This window comes from Coffea arabica, chromosome 4e (genome assembly GCF_036785885.1).
Source record: "Coffea arabica cultivar ET-39 chromosome 4e, Coffea Arabica ET-39 HiFi, whole genome shotgun sequence".
Taxonomy (NCBI): domain Eukaryota; kingdom Viridiplantae; phylum Streptophyta; class Magnoliopsida; order Gentianales; family Rubiaceae; genus Coffea; species Coffea arabica.
This window is the reverse complement of record NC_092317.1, coordinates 28666-47989: the sequence shown is the minus strand read 5'-3', so window position 1 is coordinate 47989 and position 19324 is coordinate 28666. Positions and strand designations below refer to the sequence as shown.

At 36.1% G+C, this 19324-nt stretch overlaps 2 protein-coding genes and 1 pseudogene across 5 annotated transcripts; all 3 read right to left on the bottom strand.

The window, feature by feature from the left end:
* Positions 1 to 1797: 1797 nt before the first annotated feature.
* On the bottom strand, positions 1798 to 8031 carry LOC113738744 (uncharacterized). The gene is made up of 5 exons (XM_027266000.2): positions 7063 to 8031; positions 5880 to 6373; positions 3233 to 3637; positions 2822 to 3024; positions 1798 to 2274 (listed from the first exon to the last, which is right to left on the bottom strand). Exons 2-5 carry the CDS (start codon positions 6310 to 6312, stop codon positions 2029 to 2031), a joined length of 1287 nt encoding a protein of 428 aa, XP_027121801.1. The 5' UTR covers positions 6313 to 6373; positions 7063 to 8031; the 3' UTR covers positions 1798 to 2028.
* A 5056-nt stretch (positions 8032 to 13087) lies between these two features.
* Positions 13088 to 19013, bottom strand: LOC113738558 (uncharacterized). Of its 4 annotated transcripts, none has more exons than XM_027265797.2 (6): positions 18115 to 19013; positions 17723 to 17796; positions 17244 to 17502; positions 16457 to 16608; positions 15653 to 15792; positions 13088 to 13452 (listed from the first exon to the last, which is right to left on the bottom strand). In XM_027265797.2, exons 3-6 carry the CDS (start codon positions 17495 to 17497, stop codon positions 13285 to 13287), a joined length of 714 nt encoding a protein of 237 aa, XP_027121598.1. In that variant the 5' UTR covers positions 17498 to 17502; positions 17723 to 17796; positions 18115 to 19013; the 3' UTR covers positions 13088 to 13284. The 4 variants fall into 4 exon arrangements, with proteins under 4 accessions (XP_027121598.1, XP_027121599.1, XP_027121596.1 ...); XM_027265798.2 differs by having other exon boundaries at positions 15653 to 15789; XM_027265795.2 differs by having other exon boundaries at positions 17727 to 17796.
* On the bottom strand, positions 13501 to 15431 carry LOC113739537 (large ribosomal subunit protein eL43z-like; annotated as a pseudogene).
* Positions 19014 to 19324: the final 311 nt, after the last annotated feature.

The following is a 19324-nucleotide window of genomic DNA, read 5'->3' as shown; positions in this document are numbered from 1 at the left end:
AATGTGTAGGCTGGTATTAGATTGACCAAATAATATAGTAGATAAAGGGCAATGGTGGAATCAAGTGATTTTCTCTCTCCTAATATCATTTTTTAATTGTTGGTTAGACCTAGATATTACAAGATAATAAATCTCAAAAAAGGTTAGTGTGATTTTGGAAACCTAAAGGGATGCCAATGCAATAGTCAAAATCCTCAGAGGATGTTTCTTAAATTATTTCTAATCACAAATGCCAGGTTTTTTGGGTAACAATCAGATGACGGAGATAATAAAGTAATAAAGGAGTTTCAAGAGTCAATTACAGTAGCTTTAGAGAAGCTAGTCCCCCTACAATCGTTTTTAACAAAAGATCCTAATTGGTGGTGAAAGCCTTCTGAGTCGACCTCCTTCTGGATTTGCTCAGATCAATCCCCCCAATGAATTCGCAGTGCTGCCCCTTCCACCACCATTACACTTCCTCAGCCACATATTGCATTTGCTATTTAAGAAAACAAAAGACTCTACGGTACCACCAGCAGCACTTAAATCGAGTGTACAGTTACTTGAAATAGTGTACTAGCATAACATCGTCAAAATTTAGTAGTAGTTCCTTCGGGGACATCCGATAAAGTAGCAGTAGTATTTCTATCCATTCATTTGTAGAGTTTCAGCGGTTGGTTCGATATCTAATTTTAGCGTGTTTGGATTGTAAATTATTTGAGATAATTTTGTGAAAAAGTATTGTAGCATTTTTTTGATATGATGTATGTGAAATAGAAAGGTGATTGAAAAACGTATTAATGATGCAAGCAAATCAGTGTGTGTAAATAAGGTGTGAATAAAGTGAAATAACACACGATCCAAACACACTACTGTTTGCTTCAATTTCTAGTGCCTTTAACGCTTCAAACCAAACCCGTTTAGAGAGAGAGAGAGGGAGAGGCAGTGCCGGCAATGATGGGATGAGAGGGGGAGGGAAGAGAGAGGAAGAAGAATAAGAAAAGATAGAAAGGAAAGAAATTTTCCGTTTAGATTACCTGTTTTTAAATGTATTTTAAAAAAACTTTACTTTAGTAGTGTATATGAAAAATTTTTGTATGAAAATTTTTAAAATTATTTTTATTTATATATTATTATAGCATTATATTTAAAAAATTTGTTTTTGAAAAAAAAGGAATCCAAACGTTTGGAATGTTTTTTGATGGAAAGAAAAATGGGTGTGTATTACAGCAGCTCTAGAGAAGCTCAGATTCGGCCATCAACACGTGCACACTGTTTCTAAGGCCGTTAAGCTACGAAATAGGCCGGGCCAAGAATTAAAAACCTATTAGGAAATATTTATTAGCAGGGAAAAGTGTGAGAAAGCTAAGGAAAGTTAATTTTTCTTTCATGCATGTTTGGTTGGCAGTTACCATCCTCACTTGTACTTGTACATGTAGAGCTGCAAATGAGTTGAATAAAATCGAGTTTTGACGTAATTAAACAAAAATTAGACTCAATTTTATCAAGTTCGAACTCAGGGCCGACCAACATTCAATGTAAAATTCGAGTCTAGTCGACCTTGAACTAAAAAAATAAGAAAATAATTTTATTATTTAAAAAATAAATAAAATATCCATTTTTTCTTAATACGTAATAAAAATATTAAAAATATACATGTAATTTTAGTATTAAAATAAAAAACTAAAATATATCTGTTTTGACCAAATCGCTTGGTTTGTTTGCAACCCTACCTATATGTCCCCTAGAATATGCTTGCCCCAACAACAAATGGCATATAACCGGCCATTCTGCGTAATCCTGATGAAAAAGTTCATCTAATCAAAACACCAAAGCCGCATAGCTCATTCCATCCTGTATAATTGCTGATCGCGAAATAGCAATCATCTTTTAGCCTAATTATTATAACTTAAACCTTCAATTTACTTACTAATATACATCCAGTTGTTTTCTCATCCTAAGAAATCCTTCAACAAAAAGAACAAGAAACGAAAGGAGTTGGTCGTCCAGGAGCAACTAGTGCACAAAGCATTCTAGATTCTTAACCAACTAGCAAGGAAACAGAATGGGGGAGGGGTCTCTTTCCAGCTTCCCGCCGCAGCAGTCAATCCTTTTCATCTTTTCTTCACACCAAAACAACTGCCCCTTGCTCATCTTCACCATTCTTACAACCCTAGACAACACTTTGACATCAATGGTGCCAAGCAATAGATCCACATCCTCTGCTATGCTGGGCCATGCTTTCTTTTTCCAGCTCTTTGTCCTCTTCCGCTGTTCCTTCAGTTTCAATGCTTTCTGTAATTCAGAGGCTTCAAAAATAAATCCAGGAAAGCAGTTTGCAGAAGATATTTGTAGGACACCTAAGCAGACTGCAAAACTCCATCATGGTCTCATATTGATGGATCAATACAGTTCACTTCTACAATGTATCCCAATTTTTTAAAACAGGTTGACAATCCATACAATCACACCACCAGAGACACACAGCCACAAGCATGCATGCACACACACATGCAGAGATGCATCATAGATAAGAAGAGGAAGTGAATACATCAAAACAGCCAAATAGATCAAAAACCAAAGCAATGATACAAAAAGGTAAAGAACTGTGCAGAATGAACACGAGTTTTGAGTCTTTGACATAGCATGCAAGCAGTGAATTTATACTGTGAGACCAACAGGATGTAATGTTAAAGTAAATCAATAAAATCAACCTTTAACAAAAAGGTAGCAACAGCCAAAACACTCAGCCTCACGTTCTCTCTCTCTCTCTCTCTCCCCCCCCCCCCCTCTCTTGTTATTCTTTACACACACACACACATGTATATATATGTAGCCTCACCTTCTCAAGAGAAGATTGAATCTGTTGAAGAGGAGTAACCATCTGGTCCTGACTTCCAAAAACACTCCGCACACCACCTGATTTTTTCTTGTCCGTTTTCAGAAATTGATGGAAAGTCAGGATCGAACTCTCAATTATAGTAATCAGATTTGGGGCAAGCACATGCAAATCTGACTCTTCGTCCATGCTTTTCTGATCTGAGCCTACAAGTCATAACAAAATAGGCTAATAGGAACAGCAAACTCAGAATAGGCTATTCGTGTTGGTTTAAGCATACATACTTCACATAATTAGAGAACTTAATATTACCAAAAGAATGCACAACCAAAAAATGGATAACTATCAAAACAAAAGAAAATACTTAGCTGAAGTGATCCAAATATGCATCATTAATCTCTAACCAGACTATACCTTGGACTTTTGGAACCTGAAGCAGTTTAGGCAAAGAATTTCTCATTCGAGCATAAATTTCTGGCCTTGAACCCTGCTCAAATGGCTCATTTTCAATAAACCTTTGCAGTAGAACCTCAAACTGTTGAAATTGCTGAGCACTCTGATTGTAAGAGGTGGAAGTTTCAAGTCCGCAAGAAATTTTTTGGCTCAATTGAGTGTACTGGCAGTGAAGAGCTTCCCATGTCAAGCACGTCTGACCTACATATGCTGTTTCAAGGTCCTCGTAGGGATCACTTGCTTGCGGCTGCAGGTACTCCATTTCACCTTCAGGTTCTTTAACCGTTTTCAAAGATAAGCATTTAAAGGGAGACCTTAGCCTTTTCAATGAGGATCTGGGTGAAGGGCTCGAAGGAACATGAGAATCTGCAAGAAGTCAATCTTAATCTCATAACAAAATGGGGATCTAAAAAATAAAAAATAGTTAATGTACAATTAGACAGATGAAAGAAGCTCAGAGGGAACAGATCACGAGCTATAATTGTTTTTCTTCTTTCATATTGTCCTTCCCAGTTTCCTTGTTCCATTTCCTGTCTGAATTACTTTGTCTTTGGGCCATTTTCACTTGGATGCCGACATCACCATTTTCAATCATAGAGCTGGTTTTTGCCAGCCAATGTCCGTCCTTGCACATAATCAAAAAGTGTTACAGTACTTAAGAGATATTTACTTGAAAAGAAAGTTTTCCCTTTAAAAAGCGTAAGTTGTGCACAAGGAATTGAGATCTAGCTGATACTTTTCCATTATCCAGATTTCATGAGCTCAATTCATATCTACTTTGTATTAGGTTGATTGAGGTTAGATTGATGTTAAGAAGTTTCATACATATAGAATAATCGCCAAAGTTTAGCTTTTATTTGTCCAGGGTTGTCATGGAACTCTAAATGTAGGCAACGCAGTGGAGGATCTTTTTTTAGGATTTTGGTGAATATAATTGCAGAGATGGAATCTGTACAAAGGATGGAGATGAATACTGTTGATTGGTAGATAAAAGTTGCCTACATAGCCTAATCAGCAGCAGTCAAGAATCTCGGAAGGAGATAAGAGCAAAATGAAAATATTTGTCAAACAAAAACATAATAATGAAGAAACATATTTGTCAAGGGCTATTAGGCAACTTTATTCTCGAGCTACTGATTTTGCAAATAAGGTAACTTTAGCATCAAGTCTAAAGTATGAGTAAACAGTATAAGTTGGCTGATACAACCACAAGGGTTTATTACAAATAGACACTTTTGGTTCTGTTTTAGCTATTTGGCTTGTGCAAGAGTGAGCAGAAGGTATTCAAGAATTATTGCCTTCATTCAATTCATTCAATTTCTTTCAATCTGAACAACTTGCAGTCAGACATGGTCAAATAAGCTATTCCTTGTTCCTGAAAATCAAGATGACATTAATTGCAAGATGTATAGCGTCTAAACAATCCAGAATGGATATAATCATTAGATCTTCATTCGTTCTGGTTAGGAGTTCCTACTAACTATTATTACATCCATCAAACGTTCAAAAAACAATATTTCTTTGTATGCATATGGAGGCCACCGTAACAAGTAAATCAGCCCAAGAAAACCGATGACCAGTCGACATTCCCTAATTTCTTCTCACTTCGCACCAAAACCATGTTTTTGAGACTTGGGAGACAGTTTATGCATTCCTGTATATGCCCACATGATTAACCAAACTATGCTAAACTGAAACATCAGATTTTGCCTGAGCCAAGTCATTGCAATTGGACAAATGAGGCATCATACGGCCAGGATAAATTTCAACAAATTCACAGGCACGATAGTGCTGCAGACTCATATTAACCCAAAATGATAAATAGAACAGTTCTAAAGCCATTAAATCTCCTCTTTTGAGAGAGGAATGAACTAGCAGCTTCCAAGAAAGAAAGCACGTAGGCTTAACGTCAGTGGAAGAAGCTAGGAGACAGCCCATTTTTGTATCCTTTTCTTTGTTCCAGTGTTCTAGTTGACATCCAGCGAAAATCTGCAGCCATCTATCTTCTCTCTAGCAGTTCTTAGACCTTGGATCTTTAGTCAGTAGTGAACCAAAACAAATAGAATATTATCTCACATCAAACACGAAGGAGACAGAGACATTAGTTTGTATACTCTACAATTCCAAGTTTTACCAAATTGGTTGCTGATAGTTTTACATGTTTCTTAAGGCAGTACAATAAATTTCATCATCAGCTAAAAGTTGTACAGTTTTAACTTAGTCATTAAAAAAAAAACCATGAGAACTGCAAGCCACTAGTGACCTCACATTTTAATGATCAAGAAGAAGAACACGACAAGTATTTCAAACCCTCAGAGGCCAAAAGATTCTATTCCATGCACACATCCAAAAAAAAAAATTCCAAATCCCACTTGCAAATCCTTTGCTTATGTGATACTGCATATTATACCCCTAGCATTGACCACTGTACAAAGAATAACATCATGTATCACGCTTGTCATTGCAGTGCTCTTAAAAATTACTGACCTAAAGAAAAGATGTTCGGATGACAAATAGGCTGTACGTAGCATGATTATGAAGCACTTCCGTAGATGGAACGTATGTAAGAGGAGGAGCAATCATGATGTTGAGGAGAAACAATGCTTACCAACTTCATGCAACTGCTGAGCAATTAATCTATCGAAGAACAGCATTCGCTCAGAGTAGGTATCATACAAGGCATCAAAAATTGACCAGAACTGTTGTCCTTCAGCTTGTACATCCCTCCACTCACTAGAGCTGGTATCTCCTTCTTCTTCATCCACATCTTCCCCATCCTCTGGCGATGCCTCTTCAGGTATTAACGCCATAAAACTCTTTCTTCTAAGTTCTTTCAACCTCCGCTTGACCTCATTAGTGATGAAATCATCGTCATCATCCTCAGCCTCTGTACTGCTGGTATCAACATCAACTGCCTTGTCTAAATCGTCAACATTTTTATCCTTGGGCTCCTCTGGCTGAGGGAGAGTCTTATCCCTGGCATTGATTTCCAGGCTCGGTTTTTGGGATCTAATAAACTTCTTCATTTTGAGGAAATCCATGTTGCCACAGAACGTTGAGGCACAAGCATGGGAATCAAATCTTTTAAATCCTTCTAATCACCTGACGATCCAAAACAAAATTTGACAATCCAAACAAATACTCAAACACCACATTGAACAAAATGCAGGCCCTTTGGTGTGAATGCATGCCCTTTTGAAGGCACAAATCCCACCTTTAACGGGGATCAGATTTTGGTTTTCTAACATCATGGTGTGATATAAAAGGACTTATTTCAAGCATAACTGCAGTTAGTTCCACCCAAGAAACGTGATTAGATATCTCTAATTCAAATGTCAAGCGACTAAAATTATCGGGGGCTTTTTTTTTTTAAAGGTGGTAAAATAGAAATGTGGAAGGTAGGTTGGGATGGTGAATGTAAACAGGGAAGCTATGCAAAACAAGCGGTTTTGTGGCCGAAATCAGATGTGAAGCCGGAGAAGCAGATGAGCAGATATCCAAGAAGCAAGACAGCCTTAAGAACCCATTTTTCTCACCAAAGAATGGTAAGATGGAAATGACAAAAGAAGAGAAAACAGAGATGCGGGGCTTTGCATAAAGATGCTAACAAGTAAAAGAAAGACAGTAGAATGGCGGTTAATATAACAGAGAAATGAGTACACTGCGTCAGAAATATGATATATGAGAACAAAAAGAAGAGAACTTGTAGGGTAACAAAAAACGAAGGCCAAATTGAGGTAAATGAGTGCAGATTTTTTTTGGCTTTAAAGAAAAAAAAGGGCCTAGCGCACCTGAAATGCAGAACGCGGAAACAAATCCAGAGAGCAAGGCAAAGAATGAGAGGTTGGCGGTGCGGAGGGCGAGGGCGAAAAAGCCCTAATTTTTGGAGCTTTTAGCAGTGAAGACTGGGTGGAGACTGGAAGAGAAGCGTGGCTGGACTTGCTGCTACAAAGTAGTAGCAGCAGCAGCAGCAGCAGCAGGGAGACAAAAGTACACGTTTGAAACAAATAACACCATCAAACAAACGAAGACCAGCAAGCGATGTTTGTCTGTACTGCAATATATATTAATGCTGCTATATATTAAGATTTTGTTATTGTGGGGGCGGAGGTTGTTCTTCTTCTTCTTCCGCTTCTATCGATTTTGACTCGGAATCTGCCCTCCCATTCCCGTTATGGTGCGCTGGTTCCTCCTATCTAGTGCTCGTCGTGGTACTCTCTTCAGACCCAAGCTTAAGCTCGTATCACGTCGTGGGGAATATATGATTTGACAGTCTTGATTATTATCAAGTTTTTTTTTTTTTTTGTGGGGTGCTGTAGACGATCTTAACTCAAGGTTTCGACAAACCACCCTTTTTATTACACATCGGATACGCCGGGTTCGTAATGCGATGTTCTACTTTCTCGTCGATCTATCTATCTATCTTGTTGGCACACTTGCTTACTACACCCAGCAAAGCCAAGTGCAGCAGCTGGTGGTGATGGTGGTGGTGGTAGCAAGCAAAAGTTGAAATCTTTGTTATTCTGGGGGCGCTTTCTGGTTTGTGATTTGGAGGTGCATTCCCTTTCAGACCTTTTTAACAAGCGTAAGCAGCATTATCAAAAAGAAAAAACATGCGTAAGCAGCACTGTATTATTACGGGGGAGCGACCCTAGCCTCTGCCTCGGGCTCTCAGCCCTCGCTGCACTGCCTTTTTCTTTCTTTTTTTTTTTTTTGGATTTCTTTGCCTGGTCTGGATACAAGACAAAGCCCCTCACCATGCATGGAATCCATTAGGGCCAATATCACTACTGTCAAGCCCCAGCCGCGAACACCAAAGCTTTTGTTTCTCCCTCAATTCTTTTGTTCTAAAATTACCTATTTGTCCTTCCTATTCCTCCCTCAAATCACACACCCAAGTCCCAATCCCAATTACCTCTCCAAGTCCTATTTTTTTTTTTTATCGAAACGTTAGATTTATATATTATTACCAAAGCTTTACAGTATCCAAACAAAAGAGACAAGTGTCCATGATGATCCATGATACATTAGCATCTAAGATTGGGATTTACCCATCAAGTCCTACTACCTATCATTTTTTCAGTAATAATCTACCTGAAAAATCGTCAATTTTGGTCCTTGGACTTTTGTACTTAAACTGATTTCATCCCTGAACTTTTTTTTAGCCTAACTATAGTCCTTAAACATCTATATCTATATGTATTGAGGAAGGGGTTTTTAGCAGAAACCCTCTCAATGGCTTCTAAACTTTTCATTCTTTTTTCAAGATTTTTGTATTTATTTTAATATATAAAAAGTAATGAGTTATAACCAACCCTATCACCAATCAAATTTAAAATTTAAAGCGTTCCACTATCTACTTCATAAACCGTTTATAGTTGTTATTTATATTTTAAATCCTTTTTACTCATTAATTAAAGACAAATGCTCATTCGTATGATATTTTAATACAATGTTATATTTTTATAATTAAGAAATATTTGTCACCACACTAACCTTATAACCACCCCTACAAATGAACTTTGCAAATTACAATCACGTTTTAAAAAAATCACAAATGTGCAACTAAATGTAAAGTTGAGGGGGTAAAGTGCAACTAAATGTAAAGTTAAGGGGCTTACTATATTTAACCCTAAAAAAATCCCAATAATGTAACAAGTAGTGGGTTATAGATTTTTGTATTTATTTTAATACATAAAAAGTAGTGAGTTATAACCAACCCTATCACCAGTCAAATTTAAAATTTAAAACTTTCCCATAATCTATTTCATAAACCGTTTATAGTTTGTTATTTATACTTTAAATTCTTTTTACTCCTTAATTAAAGATAAATGCTTATTCACATGCTATTTTAATACAATTTTAATTCGCAAGCATACAACATGATCAAGAAACAGCAGAACCAATAAGGACTAGATTTTGACCACAAAAAAAAAAAAAATTAGGCCTAGATGGAACTGGCACGTTGCCGTAACTTACGATGCCAATTAGGACTATTTAGCGTTTTTTTTTTTACAAGGAGTTAGGACACTGTAAAACTTATTTAGGCAAATTTTGCCTTATCGGTGATTTGAGTATTAAGTTATTGAATATACTACGAATTCTATAATATTAGTCTGCTACAAAAAATAATATTTTACTAACATGTGGTATTTGCGTACGAAATTTCAGAGGTAAATCAAATACTTTTACTTATACTCTATATAATTTGAATAGTTTTTTAGCGAATATAACCATACTATGCAGGACCATCACTTTGTACAATTGGAACTAGCAAATTGTATATCAATCATAATTTAGATTTTGCTCGATACCTATGCAGTTGGTGAGTTCCATCAGTAACACTACATCAAGCATTTAATATTGTTTCATACTCTTATCAACATGTATTTCAAAAAATTGTAGGTTTGAAAATGATACATGTGTTTGAAAACTAGTTACGTGGTTGATGTCAAGCAATTTTACAACATCACAAGTATTGTTGATAGTAAATTCAAAGAGAATATGGATATTCGAATATACAATCATATGTACGATAAACTTACTCTATTTAATTTAATTACTGTGCAAACTTTTTAAATTTATAATCATAACCTATACTTTATTTCATTCTTACTAGATTAAATATTTTCGAATACTTGCTTACATTTAGAGCATTAATATAGAAAACATGTTCTATGAGTTATGCAAAAATTGTGGATAACTATGTGAAGGTTGTTTTTCAAAAATAGTGTGTATGCATTGTAATGACGTGGTCAACACTGTTATTAGGTAATTAATTTCATGTACCTTTAATTTCAACAATTTTTTCTGTATTATATATAACAATTTATTTGTCAAATAGGTACAATGTTAACATACAAATTAAAGACCAAAAGTATGACAAAAAGAAATAAATAATTGGCACTTTCAAATTTTAAAATAATCACAAGGCAAATAATTCAACTGTTGGTTTTAAAGGTGACAAGTAGAAATTTTAGATTTAAATTGCAATTTATTAGTACAACTATAAAATTCGAATTATGACTAATTAATTAGATGACCTTATTATACAACTCAATAAATGAATTATTACTAAAAGAGAAAAGCCCACGAATATTGAACAAATTCACATGGTGAAATCAAATAGATATACACATGGGTTTAAAACAAAATTGTTTATTTTAAACCCATGCATATATTTATTGAATTGTGTGTGTACAATTACAATTCACTTGTTTATAGTTGAAATTAAATAGAGATATATTACATGCTATTCGTGCTATTCAAGAGAAATCAAATAGATATATATATGTAGGTTAAAAAAAAACTATTCATACACATGGTCAATGAGAGATGAAAAAATTCATTTTGTGCAATGTGAGGGACTATGGATCAGATAATGTAAATTTTGATTTGACAATTTTATCCTTAAAAAAGAATCACATACAAGGCACGTATTAGATTCTAGCAAAAAAATAATCGAAAACTTAGGTAGGGACCAAAATTGACTAATGTGAATTTGTAAGTAACATAAAATGATATTTTTAAAAATTAAGGACGAAAAAAGTTATTTTTCCTATTTGTAAATATTATTTTACTTACATAGACTTATTTATCTTTTTAATCAACATTTCATCTCGTGAAAAAATTACGAAATTGGTCCTTCAATTTTTTTAATTAAGTTGATTTCATCCTTGAACTTTTTTTAGTTTAATTTAGTCCTTAAACTTTAATACTGTAACTAATTTTGGTTCTTCCGCGGCAACACCACTAGTAATTAATTGTTTCTCCGACCAAAAAACCACTAGTCAACCAAGGGTAATACAGGAGTTACGAGCAAAATCATATTAGATTATAAATAAAATATTTGACTATTAGTTAGGGGAGAAAAACTAAAATTGTCTATTAAAGTGGGGAGGAAAAAGAAATTGGCAACAAATTCTCAATTATCATCATCTTCCATCATGCGCGAACCCAATGCACTCATCAACCTTTCAATTTATAAAACTTCTCACCGAAATCCTGTTCAGGTTCATAAAAATTCTCAAATATATGCAGTATCATCACACCTTTGGAATCTCCAAAACTCTAAATTATAATCTGAACTCAAGGGGCTTTCCCTGTGGACAACTCAAGTGTTGAAATTTGAGGAAAATAAATGGAGGACACCAAAACTGAGTAGTAAAGAATACTGCAGCGGAGGCGAAGGCAATTCTCGTGTGCTTGAAACTCTCAAAGCTTTAAACGTTTGATTGTTATGTATTTGTTTAGTGGTTTTGTGACAAAGTATGAGAAAAAAAGAAAAACACGTTGGTCTTCTTAGTTCCTTCTCTCGATGCGCTAGATATGCTATTAATTGTGAAAGACCAAATTTTCAGTTGCATTGCATATCACTGGGCTGAGTTATGTACCACAATAAATACAGAAAATTAGGTGTACTTATGCCCTCAAACTGGTCGTGAAAATGCCACAATGGGAAACCAATGGTAAAAACTACTGATTGTTGCTGTGTTTGTGACAAATGTTGGAGCAAGCAGGGCCGCAGCCAGCTCTATGCTACTTCCGATGAAGATAAAAGTAGGTTTTCAATGGACTTGTATGTGTGTGTTAGTGTGTTATGTATTGCCAGTGTGAGAGGAAAACTCTTAACAAACAAACATTGGAGCGGCGATCAAGTGGAGAAGAAGAACAAACCATAGCAATGGTTTTGTTTATGAATAAATCTACCAGTTTTTTTTTCTTCCCCAATTTAATCGAAAATCTGTTTTCTCTCCTATTTAATGAAAATTACTTCTTCATCTTATCGTGAGACTTTGCTTGCAGTACCTATATCGGTGGCTTTTTTGTTGGAGAAACTTTTACTGGGGTGCCATCGCAGACGGATTAGGTCAATTCTATCACATTCATATGACATTTTTTGAATCAAAAAAGGAGAAAAATTAAAAAATTGGAACATAAAAAGACCGTTCTTTGTCTTGGAATAGTTGAATTTTTTTTTTTAGTAAATTTTTTTAAGCACCATTAGTATATACATGCACGAATCCAGATATATACCATCATACAAAGTGTGGTGTTTAAATTTAAATTGAAATAATGTAACAGGTATCTAGATCCGTCAGCGTATACAATAACAATATACGAATGATATTCCTTTTTTTATTATGTTATACTTTTTTATTTTTCCTTTTTGGCTTCATTAAATTTCATGGGAATATCAAGTTGAGTTAGTCAAATGATCTACCAATTATACCCCCAAAATTTGTAATCAAGTTGTTGGGTGATTGAATTCAGATTGAAAGTTAATTTCAGGGATGTAATAGTTTCAATTTTTAAATATTAAGAATGAATTTATTTCATTTTAAAAGTGCGGAAATAAAAGAATATTTTTGTAAAATGTGATGGAAAAAACTGGTCTTTTTCTGTAATTTATTTTCTAATGTCCTTTTATTTTTATCCATCCACCACTAATAAATTGAGCTTCCACTGCCTTCATGCTTCCATCCCATCAACTCAAATCCCAGTTGAGTTTCAAGTATGTTTTTATCACGCTTAACGCCTCTAAGTCACAAAAGTTTGTGCAATACCTCAAGTACCAACTACCAATGTCTCTGTATATTGGTTTTACAAGCGACAAGTCAGGTTGGGACGATCAGAATTTAGCTCTCCTTCTAAAAATGACCAGGCTTCTGTAGATAGCCCCTTGCAACTTCCTTTCACAAATTTTACCCAAGGCTTCACTGGTTGATGTGGTACTAAAACAATGAACTCGCAAATACACACAACTTTGCGCCCTTCACCCGAGCTTAATACGCATTAGGACCATGACAGTGAAAATCATTACAATTTTAGTTGCATCTTGCATCATATTTCACATCAGAAAAAGCCTTCATCTGTCATAACAACATATATATCCATGAATCAGTGAAGAATAGTAAAGCTCTAACTCTATCCTGCGAAACGAGTCTCATCAACTAGTATAGAACCCAACAATGCTTCTACAATCTATACACACTTGGACCAAATGCCACCGCCTAGTAACCCAGCCAAGCAGATGGTATCATCTGAAATTTGTTCTTCGCCAATGATAGCAAATCATAGTAATCAACATGGTTGAAGCAGTCACGAAAGTCTGTGAAAAGCCTTTCAAAGACTCTCCATTGCACATTGTAAGACCTTGAGTACGGAAATGGTAGGAAAACCTGCAAAAATTGAATCCTTTATTGTTTTTCTTTTTCTGATCATGATGCTTTGTAACAATAGAAGACTAGAAAATAATTGCCATGATGACGCTGTATCAAAATGTGAAAGAGCACTGATGGTTGACACCCACGATTTATCTAACTCTAGAAGCACTAATACACAGAAGTTCATCTTTAAGGCCTCACTTAAATCACTAGTTCTACACAAACCAGATGTTCGATAAATGCCCATTAGTTCCTCAAAGATTTATCCAGTCAATTTTTTCTGATTTTGTAACTTAAATAGAGAACCATGCTTTATACACCAGAGATAATACTGATTCCTGAGTCCTAACCATTATGGGTCTTCTGAACTCTTTATGTATATGGCCCTCTCAAAACACAAAGGTACCTAATTTGGATCACTTTGAAGATAGGAAATAAGTATAAAAAGTGAGACAATTTACAGACAGAATACATGAGGGGGGAGAAACAGAAACACAGGTATCATGAATGGATAGAAACTTTGCAATTCAAAGAAAGCAAACAAGAGCTTTTGGTCAAAGCCGTTGCAATTAGAAGCGACAGCTAGAACTCGTATAATAACAGTAGTAGGTTGTGGTAGGAACGTATTCCTATGGTACCACAGCTGGCATCCCACAAGTCCCTTAATTGATAGTTACAATCAGTGCATTATCATTAAAATTTAACATTAGTCATTCAGCCGGGGTAGCATCTCCTTTTGCAATGGTGGATGGCTTTGGCCAAGAGAATGGAGGATGAATGAGGCATTGGAAGAAATCATGTAAACCTTGCCTCTTACTCTTTTGCCTTGAGATAATAACGAGAACAAGCTAATCTGGGTTTGTGATACCAATGGTTCCTATAGCGTAAAATCTGCTATTGATCTTTATAGGAACACTCTATTAAAGTACTGTTGTACAACATTGTCTACTTTAAGAAGCATATCCACAGACGTGCTTTAGTCTTCTTGGACTGGTGGGTGCAGATGTACCATGAGCAGCAAAATGACTTGGACTGGTCAGTGCAGAATGCTTAGCAAAACAACTTTACTGTCCCTTGGAGCTACTGTCTACTTTTTGAGAAGAGGAAGGAATGGTAGAGTTTTTTCACTCAAATGCCAGTTGGCAGTATGTGTACTAAGAAGCTGTAATGATGTGACTAAAGCTTATTGTGGCATGATGGAGAAAAATGGCTGTTACAAAGACCAATTGAAAGGCTAGCATAGGGTTTATTTACTCAAATATTGCCTATTTATTGTAAATTAAAAAAAAAAACTATTCTTAGCTCCAATACTTTTCGAAAGTACAAACCAAAACATGTACTTGTACTCCCATTACCAACGGTCATCCACCTCTCAGTTCTGCTCCCTCAACCTATGCATGATGCTCCTGACCGTCACAGCAGTGGCAGTGTTTAATGTGTAAGCACCACCAGCTTTGACTCTGCCACAGTCCTTGCATCCCCAAATTCCAACAGCATTCCCCTTTACTGCATACGTGCCATAAAATTCAAAGATATATCTACATGCTGACTATGCTAAATGACCTCAATATTCTTAATCTGCTTTCGCTGCCTCTCACCCGATAACGGGTATCAAATTTCCCAATAATACTTGCCTTCTTGGTTGTTATGTTTAAGAGCTGGGAAAATTCACCACGGGGACGAGGCGATTGAAGGATGGAGCCACAAAAACCCCAGACTTACTTTGTAGTCATAAGGAAATCGCTCATCGTAGAAAACCCAACCACTGGGCACACTTTATTATGTGGAAGGGAAGAAGAAGTAAAGGGAAGGAAAAGGTCTTTTGGAGAAGATAGTCACCTCCTTAGGAATCAACTTTAGAAGAACATTAAAGTTGACAATTTTTTTAGACAATATTTGATTAAATAACCGTTAGCACAGAAAGGGGTTAGCATAGAAAGGGGTTTTGATCAGCAGATCTTTTATAAACAGTATGCTGGTGCAGTGGTTACCATGTCTTCTTCGTGTAGCTTAAATTTAACGGTAGTAGTTTAGGAACGGGTTGTCTCAGATAGTATTTTTCTTCTGTTTCTGAATATTCTCCAATGATCTTTAATAAAAGTTACTTTCTTTTTCCTTTTTTCCTTTTTTTTGGGTTTTTATTTGTGGGGGGGGGGGGGTGGGGGAATGGGAACAAGTGAGGAGAGGGGAGGGAAGAAAATGAGCGTTTGCTTACTTCACCATCCAGTGCTAGACGCTTAAGTACAGAAAAGGTCTGCTCAGTCTCCTCCAAGTTGTCAATAACAGCCAACCAGATGAGGGAAGCAAGCTCATATGCTTTATCCTGTGATTTGCCACAAGCAATAAACTGATCTGCTAGAAAGCAAAAGAATTTAAGGTTAATCTGGGGAGCAATAAGTTTCTGATAAAAATAATTATAAAACTACTGCCTCAGACAATGAACCACATAGAAACGAAGATCCCAGTATAACCACCTTAAAAGAGCATCAGTTAGTTAAAAAAGAGATAAGCATCAGCCATAAAAAAAAAAACACATTACACTCTTTGTACAATCTTGTCCGCAAAGGCTTCTATATCAAAGCTTCCCAACAAATTCCAGAGAGCAAAATAGAAAAAACCCAAAATGGATCGACAATAAATCAGTTCTAAGTCAGAAGTTACAAGGCAATTGTAGCAACTTGTGCCCCAAGCAGAGAATGTTTGCTCAAATTACATATTCCATTTGGCTCACTCAACATGTGCAAGACATTTACCTCTGAGCAGTACGTGATCTGGTTCAGACATCCAAAGATAGGGAACCAAATAAGCTTTCCCATAGCTTTTTTTTTTTTTTTCCTAGTTTCCATAAGACCAAATTCAGCCTGAGTGACATTACTGGATCTAAGTTCAACTTTTCTTTCTCATTTTAAGCTGAACTTTTTAAATTATAAAAAGTCTCTGTAATTGTAATGTAATTCCAAATATAAAGAAGAAAGAAGAAATCAAATCCTAACATAACTTGAACAATCTGACAACTAACCTATTATGGTTCCATGAAGTATCCCAGATGGAAGTGGCATTGGTGAAACTTCAAGCTGCTCCCTGAGAAACAAGTAAGTATGCCCCACAATTTCATCAATTTCATCATGGAGTGAGAAAATCTGTTTACTGACATAAAGTGCAGCGTATCTCCTGAAATCACAATCACATTTGGCAACAAGATTGTCAATGATTGTTAATGACACCTACCTTTATATTAAAATCAGGAAGAATAAATCACAATATAAGGAAACATAAAGAAAATACAAAATCTGGATACTATTTAGAGACCGAATGTGTAGCACATAATTTTGTTTATTGCTGCAGTCTTTTAACCAATTATCCACATAGAATTAACTCTCTTCCTAGAAAATTTGGATGTCTTCTTCCTCAACGAAGGAGAGGGAAGACAGCTAAGAGCGGAAGCTGTTTTGATGTTTAAGGTTGGAGTACGATAAGCCTCTCAATTTTAAAAAAAAAAAAAAAGAGAGAAAACAGAGTTCTGATCACGTACATTTTTCACAAGGGAAAAAAAATTTCTTCCAATGCCAAATATTGTTAAGGAAAGCAATTAGAACCAGTGACGCCTAAAAACCCAAAAAAAGTACTATAACATGACACCTGAGTGACATTTATGCGAAGTGCACAACAGGAAGCTTGCCCTTAAGCTCCTGCTACTGCTGCTTGAGTATAAGTTAAATGAGGAAGGTCATGATTTGAGAATTATGTGATAATCTCTTCCAAACATGCATAAGTTCGTAAGCAGGTAATAAAAACTCCCAGTCTACCTTTTACTCAAACCTCGAGGAATAGGCCCTGGCCACCGTTTAGCTTGGCCAGCCAAAGGGAAACTCCTAATAAGGGCTGCATCCCACAAGCATTCTTCCTGGAATAGTTTAGCCCACTGTTTCTTGACACATGATATTTGCCCCCAGTCTGAGATGGGAACACGCAGGAAGATTTCTATCAGTAGATGATCCGGTAGCTTCGCAAAGGGACAATCAGCGGAAATTAGAGTTGCAGCAGTGTCTGTGTCTGTCATTTTCACTGCAGAACAACACTTGATATCTCAGGAAACAATCGCGGGCATTGCGGCAAATGATCAGCACGGAACATAAAAGTCCATGCAAGTAACAACTACTAACGGGGTCGGGACTGAGAGTATGCAGAACAAACAGGAAAAGACCATTTTTGTTTCTTTAATGCGTCAAAGAGAACAAATTCAGCTGAAACAGAGAGAGAGAGAGAGAGAGAGAGAGTCACTCACGTACAAATCATCTTCGCGTGAGATTTCAAAGAGTTTATAATTATCCACTTGCTGTTGCCACGTCAATAGGTCGCCTGAAAAAGAGCAAATTAGAAAAGAAAAAGGATAGAAGGGATGGAAATTGTGATTCGGAAAATGCATTTAAGATTATGAAAGAGTGGCAACTCAAGTCATCAGGGACACGGACAACTATGAATTCTACTTTATTAGTGCAATAAAACTCCAATAAATAGGGCCAATCAGTTAAGAAGCGTTAAAAGGCTGGAACTTGAGCCCAATCAGCAGGTGGAAACAAACAGTTGAAGAAAATACGACCGAGCCACCGAAATAAATTAAGAAGTCAGAGAGGAAGGGTGGAGGTGGGAGGAGAGATGAATAAATAAACATTTTACCTCAGCCAATAACCGTTGGGCTTTGGCTCGCACCTTCTTGTTGTCTTGCTTCTGCTGAAGCCTCTGTAGCAGCTATGTAATGAAAGACTAAGAAGGAACAACCCCACAACCACAGGCGAAGACAGTCGGCTGGAAAAGACGGCGAACAAAAGCAGCAGCAGCTTCAAGCTAAGAGGTCGGGTTGGCCCGAACACCAAATGCTATGCTGGTGAATAGGTGATCGCCGCTCACCTGAACTGTGCACCCTACAAAATTAGGAGTACAAGAACATTCCTTCTGTTTTCAAATCCGGTCCGGATTGCAAATTTTTCCCCAAGTGTTTAGGATTTTTTTTTTCTCAAAAATTGGATAGAAGTTTATTTAAAGTTGGGGTAATTTCAGAAACTTCCTCTGAGGTTTCTAACAATTTTACTGAGTTCCCTAAAGTTTGAAAAATTACACATATCTCCCTTATCATTTAAAATGACAATTTTACCTTTAAATATTTTAAATGAAATTCTCTTATTTGGTATGCTTATACTTAAAATGAGTTTTAAAATTATTTTTTCATTCTTTTTCCTCCTTATTCTTTTTTTAAAATTTTTTGCCAATAAAACTGTAAAACTACCACTATTGCCTCTATTTCTATTATAACCAAATATCGAACTAGTGAATTTTTTTTTACGAGCTAATTTTAGAGCGAATTGCGCGAAATGTCACTAAACTATTTGAAAGTGCCGGTTCTGGTCACTAAACTTTTTTATTAGCGTGAAATGTCACTGAACTAGTAAATCTATACCGTTTTGGTCACTCCGTGTATTTGTGCCGTTAGGAGAGACGGAAATCAACTTTTTGAGGGGCAAATTTGTCTGCACAGCCTTTTCCTTGAAGCTTTTACATAATCATGAGAGACGGAAAAACGGAAGACAGCAATGCATCAAAATTTCTCAAACGTGAGGAAGCGAATTGACCAACTTAACCGATTTTTTCCACGAGGAAAGAAAAAAAATTGCAAATAAAGCATCTTTCAATAAGAACTTTTAGCTAGGCATTTCGTCGAACACCAAATGAGCATAAGAAATTTCACCGATTCTTTTGGTCAATTTGAAGTTAATCAGCCCAAGAATTGGTAAGAAACATAAAGACATTCAATCCCAAACAACACAGAAAGCATGTATACACAAAATTGCGTACAATCAACATACAAATCACAATAAGCTAATCTCGGTTT

What these genes read in the sequence shown, in the direction of transcription:
- LOC113738744 (XM_027266000.2), bottom strand. Translation starts at nt 6,312, where the DNA reads ATGGATTTCCTCAAAATGAAGAAGTTTATTAGATCCCAAAAACCGAGC. An exon ending in TCAGGTTCCAAAAGTCCAAG is followed by an intron (nt 3,025 to 3,232) that starts GTATAGTCTGGT and finishes TATGACTTGTAG; the next exon opens with GCTCAGATCAGAAAAGCATG. An exon ending in TTCAATCTTCTCTTGAGAAG is followed by an intron (nt 2,275 to 2,821) that starts GTGAGGCTACAT and finishes TCTGAATTACAG; the next exon opens with AAAGCATTGAAACTGAAGGA.
- LOC113738558 (XM_027265795.2), bottom strand. An exon ending in ACTTCATGGAACCATAATAG is followed by an intron (nt 15,793 to 16,456) that starts GTTAGTTGTCAG and finishes TTTGCTTTCTAG; the next exon opens with CAGATCAGTTTATTGCTTGT. An exon ending in GTCTAGCACTGGATGGTGAA is followed by an intron (nt 13,453 to 15,652) that starts GTAAGCAAACGC and finishes CAATTTTTGCAG; the next exon opens with GTTTTCCTACCATTTCCGTA.